The following is a 20,513-nucleotide window of genomic DNA, read 5'->3' on the forward strand; positions in this document are numbered from 1 at the left end:
GTAAATTCGTAGAGAAGTATGGCTAATTTGCAACTTCTTTTTATAATAATTTTATTAAAGGGTCCTTACTATGAACTAAATGGAAAATAATTTGAATCATGCTTTATATATATTTTTTATTTTCGTTAGCCAACTTTGTTTCTTTAGGTATAACAATTGTTACTAATAATATTATATAATATTTTATCAATCTTTTAATTCTGTTAACTATAATAAGGATTAATAAAAATAACTTAATATTAAAGTTTATAGATGCTCTTTAAAATTTAGTTGTGATTAAAAAAAAAGGTTTAATATATTCATATATATACATGTAATTAGTTTTCTTTGATAGTGTTTATATAACTTCCTATGATTACAAAATTTGGTTTGTGAAAGCCTTCACTTTGTTTTCCTTTATTTCTTTAAGTTTTTATGTATGCAATAATACTTCATCCCAAGTGGCTGCATATTTTATATCTACCAGAAGAGTCTTCTTTAAATAAAAGAATAAGTTTCTTAAACTCTTTTTATTAATAATTACTTAAAACTTTATTAGTCAATTTTATATAGTAAAAACTGGTGACTGGCTTACTGTAAATTTAATCTTATTAAGATTTTCTAATTAGTGATCCTTAAAGGAGAAATTAAAATCTTAGTAATACCTAAATTTACAGAAGAAACTTCTTTTTTGAAAAAATTAAGTTTCTTTATTTGAGTTAACTTTTTGTTATTAATAACTACCTAAATTTTTATTAGGTTTACATAGATATTTATTATTAAAATAGTGTTATAGCCAATTTTCTATATCAGAAACTGGTAGCTGTGGGTACTAGAAATTTAAAAATTATTTATGTTTTTAAATGGTTGTTATTACTACAGAAATTTTACTGTTTATATTTATTCTGCTATTAATATTTCCTGGAATTTACATAAAATTTATCTTTTTTCAATGATTATTAATTAAATTTATACCCAACATATCCTGTATGTCCTACTTTCTCGCAATAGACCTTTTCTTAATATCTTATAAACTTTTATAGCGAATTAAAAAAAATAGATTTGTAAGATAAGGATTTAAAAGTTCATTTCCTTATCTGACTTTTTTTTAATATTATTTATTTTCCAAGTTTTTTTCAATTACTTTTAAAAGCTTTATTTGGTGCTCGACATCCAAATCGTTGAGGACAAGAGAATTCACGTTTGCAATAACTTTTGCTATTGTTGAAAAAAACGAGCCTTTTTTAATGTTATTAAATTAGCCAATAAGAAGGCAAACAAATAACCAGTAGAGTAGCAAAAAAAAATCGAACAGTTGACAATAATTTAATGAATAGTTCTAGTTAAAACAGTTTGTATTGTTTATACGTTTTAAATTTTTTATTATAAAGTTAACAACTTCATTTACTTTTTAAATACTTTTATTAAAAATTTACTTAAATTTTATAAAAACTCGTTGTTTTAGAGTATTCATATAAATAGTAAAAAACTGTTTCAATCTTTAATCTATTTTTAAAAAAGTTTATATAAATTGCAAATTTATACAATTCTAGAAGAATTTTGCAAATGCTGAAGCTAATTACTACTTAAAATGATAGTTTGATTTCTTAATTATTTAATTTATTTTTAACGGGAATCTTGTAAATTAATATTAATAGTCGTGGAATGTTTAGTATTTTATAATTTTTATTAATATAAATCTTTCGTTGTTAGCAACTACGACATCGAAATGATTAGTGAGGTTTCAGGATTCTCGCTAACATTTTTAAGTCACTATTATGTTGTCCAATATTCACTTTTATTATTACTAATAATTCCCTTCAAAGTTATTTTTATTTTTAAAATAATTTTACTATTAGATGTATTAATAATACTTATATATATACTTATTCCTATATAAATAATAATTTTCGAAATAAAATATAAAAAAGTAAGTAATTACAAATATATAAATATTAAATCTAATTAGTGTACTATAAATATCCTGTTTTATTTTTTTACTATTGACTTTATTATAAAAATTTAAGTCAATAATAGGTGTTATTTAATTGGTCTGTATTTAATAAAAAAGTTAATTTTTCTTGTAAAAGAGTAAATAAAAAATAAAATTGATGGAAAATAATAATATATTTCGCTTCTTATTGGCTTCTCTTGATGATACGCATAACAATATTATTTAAACCTCTAATTATTGGTGCATTATTATTTTTATTAATCGTGATTATTTTTTTAATACTAATAATAATGTTTGTTATTACTATAATACTGATATATAAGCTTTAAAATAATATATGGTATAAAAGAACTTTTACAATAATAAAATAATTATTAACGCAAGCATTAAAATAATTATATTTATTTACAAGTGAAGAAGCACAACATTATATTCCACTTTTCTAATAATATTACTTTTACTGTTTTATTTTAAAATATACCCAAACGTTTTTTTTCTTTATTATATAAAAAAGCAGTAATTATTTTTAAAATTTATATATAACATAAGCCAACCATAGTAAACATAAGTAAAAGTTCCTAGAAGAAGTTGGGAGTCAAAGTTTGCTACTAAACCGCCTCTTCCAAGAATCAAATCGTCAAAGTCCTGAATATAATAAAAAAAATTTACTTAAAAAGATCCACCATTCTTGATAAAATCTAAAGTACAAACGCAATGAGAAGATGAAGTTAAAAGTTAGTGAAGGTATTATAACAAATTTCTTTGGACTATAAGGCTATACCAGCAACCATAAAAATTTTTTAAATTCAGTTAGCCCAACAGGCCTATAACACTTAATAGTTTGTTTTGAGGGCTAAACAACTGCCCTCATTACCAACATATATATTTATATCAACGAGTTGATAAGAAAATTATAAATTAATAAAGTTGATGAATCAAAATGAGAATATATAAACCTTAACGTTAAAGGCGCGCTTAAACCCGCTCACAAAAAATCCGCCAAAAGGAGCTACGACGGAACCGAACAGCGATAAGACCAGAGCATCCAGTTGTACGGGATATAAATCTACGTGGTCTAACAACTATAAGGGATAAATATTACACTAAAATTTAAATAATAATGCAATTTAAAATTTTTAAATAAATAATAATTAAAACGTAAAAGAAAATTTCTGGTATGATGTAAATTTAAAAAATTTAAAGAAAGTTAATGTACTGAATTAACTCCAACAAAATTTAGTGCACGTCACAGAACTCTCGACAGGAACTAAAATTACCGAAAAAGGAAAAACGGCCGGGATAGAGAAGCGATAAGGGATGAAACGATCATGTCTTTCACAATGGAAATCATAATTTGGAAGTAAACTCATTTCTTCTACGGGACAAACAAAGTAGTCATATTTAGCAAGTGTCCCAGCAGCCTATACAATATAATAATAAGAAAATAATAATAATAATAATGATAATAATAATAATAATAATAATAATAATAATAATAATAATAATAATAATAATAATAATAATAATAATAATAACCAAGAAGGTAACAAGAAGGGTAAATATGAGGCCTCCAACAAAACCTTCAAGCGTTTTTTTTGGGGAAAGTTCAATTAGCGAAGTTCTTCCGAAGAAAAAACCGAAAAAGTAAGAAGAGCAGTTGTTTATTCGTATAATAATGACAGAAATGACAAGCCAGAAAAGTCTATATATATTAAGGTATATAAAAGTTATTAAAAAAATAAATGTTTTATATTATTTCATTTTACAAACTAAACTCAACTAAAAAAAATAAATAGTAATATATATATAATAGTAATAAACATCAAAATATAAAAAGTTAAATGTTATTTTATATAATAAACTATCAAAAAAGAAGAGAAAGTTATAAATGAGCAACTGATTTTAAGAAGTCGTTTATAAAAATAAATTATTATAAAATCTATAAAAGAATAAAAGTTAAAGTTATATAAAGAGTTTTATTAATAAATTTTAAGCATTCATTAAAAAATAGTAAAAAAGTGATGTAATAAATACGTTTATTATTATATTTAATAAGTATTAAAATAAGGAAAAATATAAATAATTATAAAATAATATATAAATAAATAATATATATTTATATAGGAATAATAAAGAAAAATTACTATTATAAGCGTTTAATAAAAATAATAACAAAAAACAAAAAAATACAAAATAAGTAATATAATAGTATTATAAATAAAAACAGTAGTTATAAACTTTTCTTTTTAATAATAATTATAATAGTAACAAATAAAAAATATAAAGAAGTAAATAATATATTATAAATATTAAAATTAAAAATAAAGATCGTTACCTTATCTTTTCAACAAATTAAAATAACAAAAAATATAAAATGATATAAAAAAAATCTTAATATAATAAAAACATTATAAATATATAACAAAAAGGTTTGTATATATAAAATGGTAACAATTATAAAAAATTATAATAAAATTTATCTATAAACAATTAAATAGTTGTATAACTTATGAAAGAAACTATATTAAGATATAATAGAAACATAAAAAAATATAAAAAATAGTAATAAAAGTTATATAAAAATAAATAAATAATTTATATAATAATATAAAAACTTAAGTATCATATCAATAGAAACAAACTTTTAAAAAATTATAAATCATAGAAGTAAAACTTTTATAAAAACGAAATAGAAAAAATTGTAAAACAATATATAAACTAAAATATAATAATAAACTTTTAAAAAAGTTTATAAAATAGTAATAAACATTATTATAAACAAATTTAAAAACTTGTTTCTATTAAAAAAACTTGAATATAATAATAAAAAATTGGAAGATAGCAGAAAAGTTGTAAATAAAAGAATATTAAAGTTATATAACACTTCAAAGTAAAAATAATAATAACAACGAAGTCTTATAAATATATAAGAAATAGTTAAAAAAGTTTTATATTACCAAATAAAAAGTGTTATAAATAAAAAAGTTGTACAACAATATTAAAATGTTTTTTTTAAAAAGTGTTGTAAGAAAAATAAATAAATAAATAGTGTTAAGTTATTTCTTTATTATTACTATTTCAATTTTATATTTTAACGAAAAAATAAAAATATACTTTTTTTCTTTTTATTCACATATAAATACTGACAAAATATTTAAATAAACTAAAGTTATATTACTTTTTTATATCAAAAAGAAATAGTTTCAATTTAGAAAGGAACTACCAAATACCCGTTATACATATTAGAAACTAGAAGAGTTGATTGGCCAGCAATGATCAACAAAGCAACATGGGTCCAACCAAATTGGCGGAATTGCGTTTTCAAAAAACCTAAAGGCCAATAAAATTCGTTTGAAAAATAATAAAAATTGTTAAAAATAAATTTTTTATAGTAGACTATTTTAATATCGCACATAAAATTATCTTCTAACAATAAAGAATTATAATAAAAGTTAATAAAAATATTTTTCAACGATAAATATTAATATCCACGTTTAGAAATCTTTTATAAGATACTTTATTAGTTGAAAATAATAGCTGAGAACCTAGAAAGAAAGTTTATTGGATAATTAACTTATTAGTTGACCAATAATTAATATTTTAAGTATAATCAATTTAATGACTATTAGAGATGTTAACCATTGTTTATGAGTTAAAAATAAATAAAAAACTTTTCGTATATAATTTCTAAATAAAAAATTTCCTTATAAGTAAAAATAGTTAATGACAAAATATTTTATATTTAAATAATAATTTGTTCCAATTTTTTATAGGAAGTATTAAATTTGAATATAAAAATACTAAAAGTTTGTTAACTTTTATGAAGTAAGGTTTTTTATGAAATTAACTTTTTCAATTATACAAATTGTATAAATAATTTTTTTAATGCGCCTTTACAAACATAAAAGAAATTCTAAGATGCGCTTCATAATTTTTTTTAATATTTAAATTCTTTCATTTTTTCGCAAATCAGCATTAAATAAAAATATAAACAAAAGCGTGGAATTCTATTTTTAGAGATATTACAATTCTAATTCGTTATTGAGTCTGTTGTAATTTTTTATTAAGCAAAAAAAAAAATAATGTCCAATAAAAAGCGTATAAAATTACTATAACGCTTATTAGGACCAATAAAATTCAATACTTTAAGTATTTCGATGGGTTGTATAGTAGTAAATTTTTTTTTACAATATATAAAAAAATATACAAGAAAAATACGTTCTTCTAATATTTATTTATACTTTTTGGGTATACTTTTTTTTACAGGAATTGTAAGTATTACTAAATATATATCATCATTATATTTTCTTATATTTTTATTATAAAGTTTTAAATATTTTTTAAAATAAAATTATATTTTTATATAAAAACATTAATGATTTAATATTTTTTAATAAATAATTTCATGTTTCATTAAGTTTATATTAATTTTTATTTTTAATTTTATTCTTTTGTATCTTTCGTATATGTATTTACTTTCTTATAAATTTATTTTATATTTATATTTTTTAATAATTTAATTTAATATAATAATCGGCAGGAGTTAATTATTAAAATAATAATAATGAAAGCTGTTCCAAATATATATTTTTTAAATAAATTAAAAATTTTAAAAACACAAAAGAGTTTATAACTATTTTTTAAGGTTCAATATAAATCATAAAATATAACTCATTTGGTTTGTAAAAAAAGTTAACTTTGTTTTAACCAATAAAATTTATCGAATTTTTTTTAAGCCAAAATAAATTCATGCAAATAAACTACTTAAGTATACAAAAAGTTATAAAAAAATATTATAATATTATTTTTGTATATAAAGTAAAAAGTAAAGGGAGGGCGGCTCTACGTTAATACCAATTTTAAAAAATCCACTTAGCGAATGTAAATAGTTAAAGCTGACTTCTAAAAGTAGTGATTCATGAATAGTTTATATTATCATAAATATTTTCAAGATTTCCATTATTGTTTAATCCCGACTACTATTATCATTATAAACAAAGCTAAAAAATTTTTACTACTACGTAAGAAAAAATACAAAAAATATGTAAATTAGTAACTACAATTTAAAAAATAAAAAAAATCTTATAAGAAATTTTATGAAATTAATATGAAATTTATTATTATTACATAAAAATATGTAAACAACGTTTAAAAAAAATTTATATAAAATAAAATATATAAATATACAAATATAATAAATAGAAAAGAAAAATTAACTTTATTTATACATTGTTTATATTATTTCTACTAAAAGACTTAAAGATTTTGAAGTTAATTTACTGTATAATGATATTATTAACGCGTATTATTGCCATTATTATAATTACGAACACTAAAAACTTTAATGAAGAAGAAATCTACTATACGAATATATAAAATTAAAGCTACTTATACGTAACAGTTATAGTTATTATACCATCTTATATATAAAAAAAGTAATCTTACTAATAAAATTTGAATATTCTAATTCAATTATAGTTATAAATTAAATCATATTTATTCTATCCAAAAAAAATAAAAGCTGAAGTTATAAGCATTTTTCAAGAAAATTTTATAAAATGATATTAATATATATAAATAATAAGTATTAATTATAACTTTCCTGAATTGAAAATTTTAACTCGTTCTTTAGCAAAAAAATTTTTTTTTATATAAAATGTGAAATTATTACAAATTCTAAAGTATTTTTAAAAAGAATAATAAGAAATTCACAAACCTCTTTGAAGCGTTAGCACAAAAAATAAGATTCCAAAAGTATAAAGCGAGAATGAGATGAAGTGGTGTTTGGCGATCAGCGCATCAAAAAGATTTAATACAACTAAACGTATACAAAATTGTATTAATTATAACAAATCTATAAAAATTCCATAAAACGTTTTTTATAAAATTTAATAAAATCTTTTTTAGGTAAAAAATTAAAAAAAAAAAAAGAAAATTGCTAATAATTATGTTAAATTAAATTAAATTTTTTTTCTAATAGTAATCTTAATAATTGAAATTTAAATTTTCTACAGCAATAAAAATAAAAATAATATTTTACTAAATTAAAAATTAGGTCTACCAATCTTTATTAATATTTAAAAATAGATAAGTATATTTATAATTTAATTATAATTAATAGTTTATTTGCTTTAAATATAAATTTATCTGTATAAATTTATTTATATATTTTTTAAGTAAAAATTTAAATATTGAATTATTAAATAATGATTATAAGAATTTATCAGTAATAAAATTTAAAAATAAGTGTTAGAAATAAAATTCTAGAATGTGCACAATTTTTAAGAGTTAAAAATGAAATTGCAAAGTTTGAATTTTTATAAAATTTGTTTCACTAAAATAACTTTAAAAAATAAATAAATTAATTTTTGAAAAGGCGCCTTTTTGGAAGATTTAAAATATAATAAGACTCTATTTTTATTACTCAGTATTATAAAAAAACAAAACCTTTATTAGTGGAAATGGATTTAAAGATAATTTGCTTAATAGCAAAAGTCAAACGTTCGCCGAATAAAGTATAGTTGAACGTAAATATATAATACCTAAAAAGAAACATTATTGTCTTCTTTTAATTTATGTAACTATTATGATTATTAAATTTGTTAGATAAGCACCAGTTAAGCGCACGAAACCATTTCGGACGGGTTTCTTTATTTTTATCAAAAGCGATCATTATTATTTCATGAAAACAAATTAGTTGTAAAAAGATGACCTGCGCAAATAATTAGCGGTTTATTGGAAAATATAATTATATATAACAGATGCAATATAGATTATTTAATATTATTCTTTATTAACGTATTCACTATTATGACCAGAAGTATAGTGTACAAAGGCCCACAGAACACGACCGCTATAAAAAAGAATAGTTGAAAGATATGCCTAATATATATAAATAGTAATAACTGGTATAAATAAGTTAAATATTATGATTTTATTATTGAAAAGTTTACAATAAAGGGGACTGATACCATCTACTCTCCCTTCTTTGTAGATGAATTAAGTTTTTGGACCTCTATTTAAAAAACGATTTAACTTATATTATAAACATTAAAATCCGAAACTTACGAAAAGTATAGAGCGTACGTTCTTCTCATGCTCCTTTTTTCCGTTAATCTCTACATTTTTTTCTTTGGAAGAAGGAGGAGAAGTAGGTTTTTTGCGGGACCTCATTATAAAGAGAAAACTAAAAAGATAGAATATATTTTCTATTTGGATAATACTAAAATAAGGTAAAATTGTTAATACAAAAAGCTGCGGAGATGAGGGATAGCGCAGAATGGAAAACGAGCTACTTTTTAAACCTTGCCCTTTTTATGAACATGTATAGTTTAATTATATTAAATGTTCTTTGCAGAAGTGTAAATTGAAACTAAAAGAAATAAAAGCCTTAGAATTTGAATTATTAAGATATTATATTTATATTAATTAAGGTACGAATTACTAGTAGACTAACTACGGCCTGCAAATTTAAATCTAAATATCAATCATATATGTATAAGCTAAAGATTATTGCAAAATAACAGTTTTATTACAAGAGTATTAGAATCGTTAGAGCTTCATAAACTTAATTAAAAAACAAAATTTTATTTTATATACAATTACGGCGTATATAACATATTTTTCTTAAACATAAAGTTTAACAAAATTCTTTTTTCTTCTTAATCCACTAAATAATTGAAAAAAACTAAAAGATCTAATAAATTAATTAGCTTTAGGGAAATAAAGCTTTCATATGAGTGCATAGTAAATTTTTTACCTCCTTAAAAGGTCTTCATTAGTAAAACTCGCTTAATTAACGCAAATTTAAAACTACTTTTAGTTAAAACTTTAAATAGGGATCGATAAATTCTGCAAAAAAAATAACAGAATTTAATAATGTCGAATATAAAAGTTATTTATTTTAACTTTAAGGTATAAATACACAATAAGCTGCGGATAATAAATCGGTCTTCAAGGATTCTCGTTCTGAGCTTGTGTATTCTATGTTATAGATGACTTTATTGTCGCTCAATGGCTATGTTAACTGTTTCGTTTTTGAAGATTGTAAAATATGGAGATTAAAATGAAAAAGTTAATGTTAAGTATACTATTAAAAAAAAAGTTTAAAAATATTTGCAAAACAGTTTTAAAAAGTTACATTCTGTCTAACTGGGCTTAAAGAGTTACAAACTCTGTTCTACTTTATTCAACAAATAAAAATTACACATTTACGAAAATATAAATTTTTAAAGTTTTAAGTCAAATATTATTCTCATAAAACTACAAAAATATAGTACTCAGAGAAGTAAAAAAGGTTGATATTAATAAAGTAAAAAAAAGTAGACAAAAGTTAATTTGAAGCTTTGAATTACCAGAAATTACCAAAACAGAATATATATAATACTTGACTTTACTGTGCAAACAATTAAAAATATAGTATTCACAAAATAAAAAGTGTAAATAAAGTTAACGTACTTTAAAACTAAACTCCAGAAAATATAAGATAATCGTTAAAATCTTTTACCATAAAAATAGAAAGATATAAGTGGCAAAATAAAAAGACAGATATTATGAGTATAAACATAAATAATTAACTTATTCATAATAAGAACTGTTTCGTTAATTAATTTTAAGTGTAACAGATTGCGGGATACCTTTGTACAAGCAATGCAAAAGTTTTTTTTTTCAAACTATAGAAAAAGTCATAATTTATAATTTTAGGCTAAAAAACCTTTAAAATTTATTATTAATATTTTTTCCAGTAAACAGTTTGACTCGAATACAAAAGAGAAATATATAAATTATATTTTTCGTGTTTCAGTTTTATTTTTTTGAACTACGAAAGTATCCATACTTTTGTAAAGTTTTCTGGTAGAAAGAATATTACTTCATTCATTATAGCTTCAACCAATTTAAATAAAAATTTTTTTTATTATATTTTTCTGGCCTTCGCTTAATATATTACCAAACATGTAAAAAACTGAATATTTCATTTTGGGGGGCCCCTCATGGCAACAGTAGAAAACAGTTGAGAAAAGTTGAGAAAACTGTTTAGAATAGTTTTTTAGCTTGGCTTATTAAAATTTTGTTTTTGTAAAAAGCGGAATATAAAGTTTTGGTTTACTGTATATATTTATTTTCATGGAAGATTCTTGTTTGGTTTTTTATCAATGGCAGCCAGGTTTTTTTAATTTCTTTGTAAGTCGATTTCTTCCTTTATAAATTACTACAGAGTGGGATTTACCATCTTTTGATGCGAATTGCTTAACTTTTTTGGTATATTGCTTAATATAAAATTTATTTTGCCTATTTTCGTTTTTTTAACTATATTTTAATTTTACTTCTTACCATGAAAGACGTTAATGAAGTTTTCTAAACTTGAATTTTCCTTATTAAATTGTAACAATCCGGCCGTTTCTCCATCTAGTTAGCTTTATGTATATTTCTTTATTGGTGTGAAAATTTTTACTTAGTAAATTAAATTTTTAGGGTTTATTTTATTAATATTTTTTTTGGAAAAAAAATAAGAAAATCTCTGCACTTCGAGAAACGTGCAAGGATTGATACTTCTTTCCAATATTAAATTAATAATTTTTATAATGTGAGAGCAGACTTTTCTCATTATTATAATTTATTCATTAAAACATTTATTTTTGTAATTTTTTTAAAAATTTATATTTTATAGTTATAATTTAAATATATATACCTTTTTGATTGCGTGAAGTATCTTTTTTTTTATTTTTAAATCTTGTGAGTTAGGATTTACTCATTAATTTTGCAGCTTTTTTTTTATTACCTTCATTAAATGATTTAATTTACTTTATAATTATATTTTTTTAATTTTTTTTATTTTTTACATTATAATAAGTATTTTTGAATTTGCTTTTTACTTGTGTTTTCATTAGAAAGGTTGCCCTTTTTAAGAAAAGGAAACACTCTTTTTTCTAGAGATGAAGAAATTATTAATTTGTGTAAATCGGTTGTTATATAAATTTTTTTTTATTTTACAGAAACCAACTAAAATATACTTTAAAACTAATTTTTATAAGAGATTATTTTTATTTTAATTTATTTTAACTTTTTTAATTAACTTTCAGTCTTTTATAAAGAAAATTAAAAAAATCAGTTTTTTATAGGAATATTATTATTTTTGATTGCTGCTAATTAAGTTTTTTTAACTCTACTTATAAAAACTTTTATCTTAATAATTTATAAACCACTTAATATTGTTTAATTGTTCTACTTTAAAATATTAATATTAATTTTTCTTTAAAAGTTTTAAATTCTTTTGTGATTATTTTTGGTAGTTTTAGTTATTTTTATAATTCCGTTTTTCTTTTTACTTCTTACTCTTTTGTAAGTAAATAAATAATTTATATTTATTTAATTTTTTTGTATAGTTTGGTACACTTCGATCTTTAGCTTCTAAAGAAGAAATTATTTATCGGGTTTTCAAGAATTTAATTTTGAACAAAATTTTTATTGTGATGGTAACTTTATACTTTTTTTTGTTTAATAAAAGTTTTAGTATATTTTACGTTAATTTTTTATACACAATTTTAATTTACAATTTCTACCGAATTTTATTAATTTAAATTTGGATTCTGTAAAGTTTCTTTTATATATATTTTTATTAAAATATATATAAAAATATTATAAATTTTAGCTTTACTACGCGTGGAAAAATGAGATCAATTACCGAAAGATTACGTGGCCTCTCTACTCCAAATTTTATGTTTTTCCTTTAAATTATTGGCTTCCATATAAAATTAAAAAAAGAGTATTTTTTAAATCAATTTAGTATTTATAAATATTTTGAAATTTGCTAATTAATTGAATATAAATTTTCATTTTAAAATTTGTAAGAAAAGTTTTTTTAAAATAATTCTTTTAACTTATATTTTTTTTATATTATTTCTATTATTATTTTTCAAGATTTAAAAATTTTAGAATTTTCTTTCAATTTTTCGACGTTTTATATTTTTCGAATAGTTCTCCATTAGGTTTAGAAAAAAAAAATTTAAAATTAATTTTTAATTTATATTTTTATATGATATTATTTTTTTAAATTATATATTTTTGTATTTTTTGTATTTGCATATAATATATAGTTTAATTATTATTTTTTATTATAATATATATTTATTTTGCTATTATTATATTATTTATATTAACTAAAACTTAGAGTTTTGTTTCTTTATCAGGTTATGTTCGTTAATTTCTACTTTACTTTCTTTTAAAAATTTATCATTTTGGTTAATTGTTTCACCTCTTTTTTTCGTATTTTATTTATTATTATCATTTTATTTAATATTAAAACGTTCATCATTTTCTAATAATTTTTTTTAAGGTTCTTGAATTTTTAGACGGTCGGTTTAGTGGATACGGCGAAGGCGATGTAAATTATTATTATTTTATTTTATTTATATTATAATTATTACTAATTTTTTTATATTTATAATTTTTTTAATTGTTATTATTGTTTTAGTAATGCTTATTATTATTTTATATTTTATATTTATTATTTTAGTTATTATTAATTTATTTATATTTCAAGATTAATAATATATTTAATTGTTATTATTGTCATTGTCATGCTAATTATTAATTATTTGTATATATAATTAGTATAAATTTTATTATATCTATAATTGTATTTTTTAAAATTTTTTATTTTTTTTTTACATATTTTTTTAATAATAATATATAGTTTTTAAGAGAAGTTGTTGAGGCCTTTCAAACGTTATCTTCTTTTTTAGCCGAAAAGAAGTTTTTCTTCGGCGATCAGTTGGATTTATAAATTTTTTATATTTCGAATTTATTTTTATAAAAAAGTCTTCGTATTTAATATTAATTGTAAAATCAAATTTTACTTTTTTAAAGATTTAATCTTTTTTATTATTACAATAATTTTATGGTTTGGATTTTTATTTTTTATTTTAATCAAAGATATATTTTTTTAATTAAAATTAATTTAACTTTTTTTTGGAATTCTCTTGTATATTTCATGAAGAAATGCATTTTATAAATTCCATCTTTAGAAATTTTTTTTAATTTTTAAAATTTAATTTACTTTTAGTTTTTTTAGTTAAAATAATTTCCCTTATATATAATTAATTTATTAAAATTTTTACAACTTCATATATAGTATTTCGTGTTGCTAATTTTATAATAACTCTTTGAGATTTTTACCTTTTTTAACTGTAATTTTTTTAATTCAGACCCACCGAACTTGATGCTTTTGTTTTCGGTTACCTTCAGGTGATTTTGAAAACTCCATTTATGGATGAGCGACTTTCAATAATATTAAAGGATTTTAGCAATCTTTGCCAGTTCTGTGAAAATATTCATATTTTATACTATAAAAAAAATTAATTTTTTGCGAGAATCGACTTTAATTAATAAAAATATTGTCTTAATTATTAATTTAAATTATTTTTAATTTATTAGTGGAACGGGATCGTCGCGTTAATATGTATAGTACTAGTACCTAATGACTATACAACTACATATTTTATCCGAATGGCCTATTAAGACGATCCGAAAGTGAGAATGTCATTGCCACTGTTACAACCATGCGTTTAGGTACAAAGTTGTACCAATGGCCCCGGAAGCAGAACTTAAGTTTTAGGTTACATAACTCATTATGCAGGTCTTGCCTCCATGGTGTTCAGTTGACCTTGCTAACTCTAATAAAAATAGTTTTCCGAATAACTTGGTTATAATTTAATGATTTTTTTAATTGAGGTTAACAGTTTGTTGCTTTATAAGAATTCTTGCGAGACTCTTGCAACATTCGTGACACACTAAAAAATCGAGCCATTCACGACTTTAATAAAAAAAAGTTATGAAGTTCGTTATGAGTTTCGGAGTGATCTTTCTATTGCTTATTTACAGCCTGCAAGTTTGCTCTGCTTGTGTAAATTGTTAACTAATATTAAGCCTTTTTGGTTTATTTAAAGATAAAATGGGTTATTTATATTTAAATAACAACACTGAAAAAATAAATTATGTATAAAACTGAAATTTTTTTTCTCAGAAAAGCATTTATTTTATAGATGTGATAGAAAATTTTATAAAACTTGACGGAGGTTTAACATTTTTGATTATTCTTAAAATCCGTAAGCGCTTACTTAAAGTATTGTCCTGCAATTTTACGGAATAAGTAATCTTTTTTTACAATTTCATAGAATCTTTAAAGGTGTAGAGTAAATTTATTATAACGTTTTTGTGAATCTTAGTAATTGAGGATGTGTGGATGTCATTAAATAAGTTCGAAAGAAACTTTGGGTTTTGCTTTAGATGTTTATTTAAATGTTATTATTTTCTGAGCTGCAATGCAGGAAGCTATAAGTAAATTGTTTTTGCGCTTACAAGAAAAAAGTTTGTTTTTATTCATTAATTTAATGAAAAATAATTTAAAACTACTAGTGAAAGCTTTTTTAGAAACTTGATTGGCGTTTAAGCAAAGTTTGTATAATTTTTATTAGGAGAACTTTCTAGAAGCCTTTTATTATCTGGCATAGGACATTCCTCTAAAAAATCCGGATAAGCACCCTCTTTATATTTACCTCTCAAAATACTCGCTGCCGGGCAAGATTGGAGAAGGATATGCAACACTCTTTCCAGTAGGATTCCTCGACTATTCTTTAAAGCTACGGCCCATTTTTTTAAAAGTGCTAAATCTATATGGAGCGGAAGCGAGTCAAGTGTACCTAAGCAGAGGAGAACAACAAAAACTCGAAAACAAGATAGTGGAGGGAAACAAAACTAGCTAACCGACGTCATTATCAGAGTGAGAGAGAAGACCGTGAGTGGTGCCTCTGTCAAGTGTTATCACTTGCACTGCGTAAAGAGTGTGGTAGTAAAGCTGACACTCCCAAGCATCAACAGTTACACTAGCCAAAGGAAATTTACAGAGCCGGCTCCGAGCGATTTGCGCGTATAAAGATATGACTTCTTTTGCTAAATTATTCGCAAGTTCCTGACAGTTTTGGTAACAAAAGGTCATCATCTAAGGATGCTATAAAAAGGCGGCAGGTACCACGCCGGCGGTTCAACGCTGGTATAAAAAAGTATTTATCACCATATTCGAGAGCCACAGAAAGAAGCTTGCAACGAATCACGGCTTTCAAAATCTGAAGTTAAAATAGCAAATAAGCGACTTTAACCCCAAAGAATATTGTAAACTAATTTCCATATACATATAAACAAATATACTAAATAGGTTAAATTATCTAAGGAAAAAATAATTAATAATAATAATAACCAAACTAATTAATATATACGATAAATAACAACTAAATAAAAAAATATGTCATCTAAAAGATATTAGTGCTCTAAATAGATTTTATGATAAATTTACAAATAGTAAAAAAAGCACGGATTCTACACCATAGCTGTTATAAAGCAGTGTTTAACTCAGAGATGAGCAAGGTTTTAACCAGGTAACCCAAAAGATACCCGCTCACAACTAATATAAAGCCTTTTCCTTTGCTAGGACAGGTAGGAAAAGAAAGGAATAAAAGTGCAATTCAACTTATGTTTTCGCTAAAACATACTTTAAAATAAGTTTTAAGTTCTTAAAATAACTACCAAAATTTAATAAGTACCTTTAAAAATAAGTTTTTATCTTCTTCAAAAGGAATGGAGGGATTTATATCTGCTATCAATCTCTAATACCCTTTAAATGTAAAAACAAACTATTATGTATAACAAATAAAGTATAAAATAAACTTACCAAGTTTATTTTTGGGACTAAAAAAGCTTATGTGAAAATGAAGAGATGACATAAATGGATTGCTGAGCAGGAGTATAAGAAAAATTTTTTAAGGTTTTATTCAAAGAATCACGCTGGATGTATAATTGCTGAGGGCGCTGTGGCAGAAGAAACTGACGATGAGGTGGGATTATCAAAGTAAACATAGGAAGCATTGATCGTTGCTCTGTTAAAAACCTCCGAGTTTTCAAATTGATATCTTGTCCCGCCACCATTTTTACCTTGATTTCTAAACCATTCCACGACTTCAAACGTAGAGCTACTAAAAAGCTCGAAACAAAAAATAATAAAAACCTTTAAAAGCTCAGTACATCGTATTGTCAGTATAGCTAGTGCCTCCAGGGTCAACGCTTTGATGAACATCGTGGAAGTACTTTTGCAATTCAAAGACAAAATCTTTCATAGAAGGTGTGGGGAAATTGTCCTTCAATAAATAACTTAATAAAAAAGCTATAACTAAAATTCATATCTTTGTTGTAAATATCGATATTAACTAAAATAAATTAAACACTAAAACTTTACTTTTATTGGCTAGTGCTATAAAAAGTGTAAGTGAAAAGCCTTAATCGCTCCCAAAACCATTAAGTCCTGTATCTCCAAGGAGTACAAAAATCATGTAAATGTTTAAATTCTTCCATCCATGCCGAAAAGCATTAAGGGGAACGAGCATTTATCATGTTAAGAGGCCATTCCCCCCAAAAGTAAACTTTGTCTCCTTAACTTTTAGCGTACTTGTGTAATAGAGAACAACCAAAAAATAAAGTTAGAGCGAAGTTTACTTTAGTGTGCATCTAATAGTTATAATTTTTTTTATCAATTCTTTTAAAAACCCGAATATGAAAGGTTATTTCGGGTATTGAGCTTGTCATTTAAAGGTACATAGTAGGACTTTTTTCCGCTTAATGATTGTTATGTAGGTTGTGCAATAACATGATTATAATAATTATTATTTTAATGATAATCCCTAGCATTATTACTAAGTTGCTGAGATTTTGAAATCATTAATTTTAAATTTTACCGGCTCTTAAGGAAAGAATTTAGAAAAAAAAATTTTATTCTACCTAATTTTTTGTGGTGGTTTGTGCACTTCAACTTTTTACTACGGATTTGCTATAATTATTTAACTTCTTTATTATTGTAAGTAGTGACGGAGAAAGATTGCTCACAGGAAATGGTAGCTTAATTTACTAAATGCCTTTAAAGATCTGCAAATAAATTTAGATTTCGCAATAAACTCCTTGCGGGCCCAAGAAATAAGAGAACTTTCTACAGGCCAAGACCCCTAGAAACGAAAAGTCAAGCATTAGCTATAGAACTTTCCACCAAAAATATATTTTTTCCACTCTGAATACAGACCAAGGAACTTTTATTGAACCTATTGACAGCGCAAACTATCCCTGTGGTGACTTTAAAATTTTATTTACCAAAATTAAGAAAAATAAAGCAGATAATAATATTAGTTCTTTGTAGTAGTAAAAAAACTAACTATAATGATAACGAAGACAGTGATAATAACAAAAGTAGCAATCATGGTAGTAGTATTAATAATAATAAGGTCCCCGACGCCACCCCCCCCTTCCCCCCCTATTTTTTAATAGAGAGCTTGTGAGTTTTTATTCTTAGAACTTATAGCTAACGTATTTCGAAAATGAAATCATAAAATTTACAGCCCTCTTGATCAATGAGCATGACTATTATACTTCCCATTACCTTCTAACAAAGTTTAAAGATGGCCTTAAGTAGTGTCTTTATTAAGAGAAAGGAAGAATATATTAAGCAAGAGCTCAAAGCCATCCTTTTTCAGTCATCAGAGTGCGACGCTAGGACAAAACCAGAACTCCAGTCCCCTTGGGACTTGTTAAACTACCTCAGGCTGAGAAAAGTATATAGACATAAATGTAGACTACATCACAGTCCTTGTGGAACATTGAAGAAGAGCGGTAGGGGCAAATGTCTTCGATGACATATATTCGGGAATGCGAAAAATTATACTCCTTTAGCTGCAAAAGTGCTGCATGCGGTGAAGATAATGCCACGAAGTTTTGACCGAAAGTAAGAGAAGAGAGGCCAAGATGTGCAGACTGGAAGGGTGAACACATTACTAATTACAAGGGATCCATTTTCTACCCCAAGAATACACCTCTTAAAAAAATTAAGGAAAATTGAAAGTAAGGAAATTACAGAAATTGATCTATGCCCGCAAAATATTAAGCTTTTAACGTCTAGTCTAGGTAAACCTATATTAAACCATGTGGTAGTTTTGTTAAATGTACTATCAGTAATTAAATTTAAAGTCAATAGGGGATTTATTAGATAACTAGAATATCGTTAAAAAAATAGAATTTCGGATTGCAGACGGATTAAGAAACATAAAAAAATGAGAATTACTTAAACTTGTTATTCTTTACTCTTTATTAAATAAGTTTTATCAAAAACTTAAAAAAAGGTAACTAAAACTTAATATCCAAATTACACTACTTATAGTGGCGACCGCATGACTACGAAGTAAAGTTGAGTTGTAAATATTGTTAAGGAAGACATTCAGCAAAGTAATAACCTTTAGAATTTTAAAGCTTTTGCAGTAGGCATCAAACTACAAGAAAAAAGCGCTGTTTCGTGGTCCCCGAGTCCCGAGCTAAAAATAACACTGTTGTATCAGATATTGTAGTACCTAAAAGTGTGTACTTACCTCTAAGGGTTACTTTTATTCACAAACTGTCCTCCATTGTAGGTTGCATCTTTTTGAACTGGAAGGCACTCTTTTCTTTGAAGACACAAATACTATCATAATATTTCATTGACTACTTTAACAAACAACAAGGGATAATAGCTTTGTGAACATACTTTTCCGCCCTCGGAGCAGGGTCACTTATGGGTCAGTTTCTCATCTAGAAGCAATTATTTAAAGAGTTATGAATCTGCCTCAACTACTAAGTCCTCCATTCCTTTAATATAATAATGCTCACCGCTTTTAAACGTTTGATTTAAAGGAGACGGGTGTCTGGAAATAGGCTTTGAAGAGGTTAAAAAAGTCTAACAAAATTAGTTAATTATTAAAGAAAGCACTAATTAAACCTAATTACAATTTTTAAGAAGAAATGTAAAATTACATTCCGCGGACTAGTGAATTTTTATAAGGCCCCTAAATCCATGCCGGCATATAAGGCTTATCATCCAATTATTATAATGACGCTGCACATACCGTGCCTGCTAAACTCTTACCCTCTTTTTCTGAGAACTTTTTGAAGACAAAAGCAATTCACGAAGATAGATCTTGACTGCGGTACCCTAAACTCTAATTTGGACGCTTACTGTTTAATCAGTCTGGAAGGGTTTACAAATAATTAGCCCACTCCGGAATAGGACGATGGTAAATTTAACCGGCGCCCCACGTGTTACTAGTAAGTCTATTGCATTCACAAACGGCTTTTCATCTCGACGTTGACTATATCCTTTCTTCCAAATTGATAAAAATTGGAAGTAATTAATATCTAACTTAAAGAAATTAGGATACTTTTCCAGGGATGTCGACCCATAAGTTACTATCCCGCATAGGTAAAGTTGCGGATGCATTACTTGCGGGTTAAAAAAGAATTTTAGTTTGGTTTTCGGAAAAAGCACTTTACCAGTTAACAAACCCTAAGACTTTCAAAATGTATTACTAAGTCCTTTAACGAACGAAAAAATACAGCCATAATATTCTTAGGTGTGGAGAAAGCCTTCGATAGAGTTTCATATAATGGTCTTGTAGATAGGATTGCCAAGTTTCACTTTCCTATGTCCATAGTCCAAGTAATTCTAAATTTTTTATCAAGAGAA

At 23.8% G+C, this 20,513-nt stretch overlaps 1 protein-coding gene and 3 long non-coding RNA genes across 4 annotated transcripts; 1 reads left to right on the forward strand and 3 right to left on the reverse strand.

The window, feature by feature from the left end:
- Positions 1–1,093: 1,093 nt before the first annotated feature.
- Positions 1,094–9,030, reverse strand: LOC135141175 (phosphatidate cytidylyltransferase 1-like). Its single transcript, XM_064072020.1, has 6 exons — positions 9,002–9,030; positions 3,470–3,635; positions 3,211–3,354; positions 2,890–3,015; positions 2,488–2,578; positions 1,094–1,218 (listed from the first exon to the last, which is right to left on the reverse strand). Exons 1-6 carry the CDS (start codon positions 9,028–9,030, stop codon positions 1,094–1,096), a joined length of 681 nt encoding a protein of 226 aa, XP_063928090.1.
- Positions 9,031–12,622: 3,592 nt separating this feature from the next.
- Positions 12,623–13,692, forward strand: LOC135141164 (uncharacterized). The gene is made up of 3 exons (XR_010282348.1): positions 12,623–12,695; positions 13,266–13,313; positions 13,626–13,692. It is a non-coding gene; the product is annotated as an uncharacterized LOC135141164 (long non-coding RNA).
- A 1,774-nt stretch (positions 13,693–15,466) lies between these two features.
- Positions 15,467–16,593, reverse strand: LOC135141181 (uncharacterized). The gene is made up of 4 exons (XR_010282357.1): positions 16,528–16,593; positions 15,960–16,053; positions 15,695–15,899; positions 15,467–15,630 (listed from the first exon to the last, which is right to left on the reverse strand). It is a non-coding gene; the product is annotated as an uncharacterized LOC135141181 (long non-coding RNA).
- Positions 16,594–19,257: 2,664 nt separating this feature from the next.
- LOC135141157 (uncharacterized) lies at positions 19,258–19,878 on the reverse strand. The gene is made up of 4 exons (XR_010282344.1): positions 19,805–19,878; positions 19,539–19,727; positions 19,384–19,475; positions 19,258–19,329 (listed from the first exon to the last, which is right to left on the reverse strand). It is a non-coding gene; the product is annotated as an uncharacterized LOC135141157 (long non-coding RNA).
- Positions 19,879–20,513: the final 635 nt, after the last annotated feature.

Source organism: Zophobas morio, unplaced genomic scaffold (genome assembly GCF_036711695.1).
Source record: "Zophobas morio isolate AGI-343-1 ecotype UQ-CSIRO unplaced genomic scaffold, CSIRO_AGI_Zmor_V1 ptg000043l, whole genome shotgun sequence".
NCBI lineage: Eukaryota > Metazoa > Arthropoda > Insecta > Coleoptera > Tenebrionidae > Zophobas > Zophobas morio.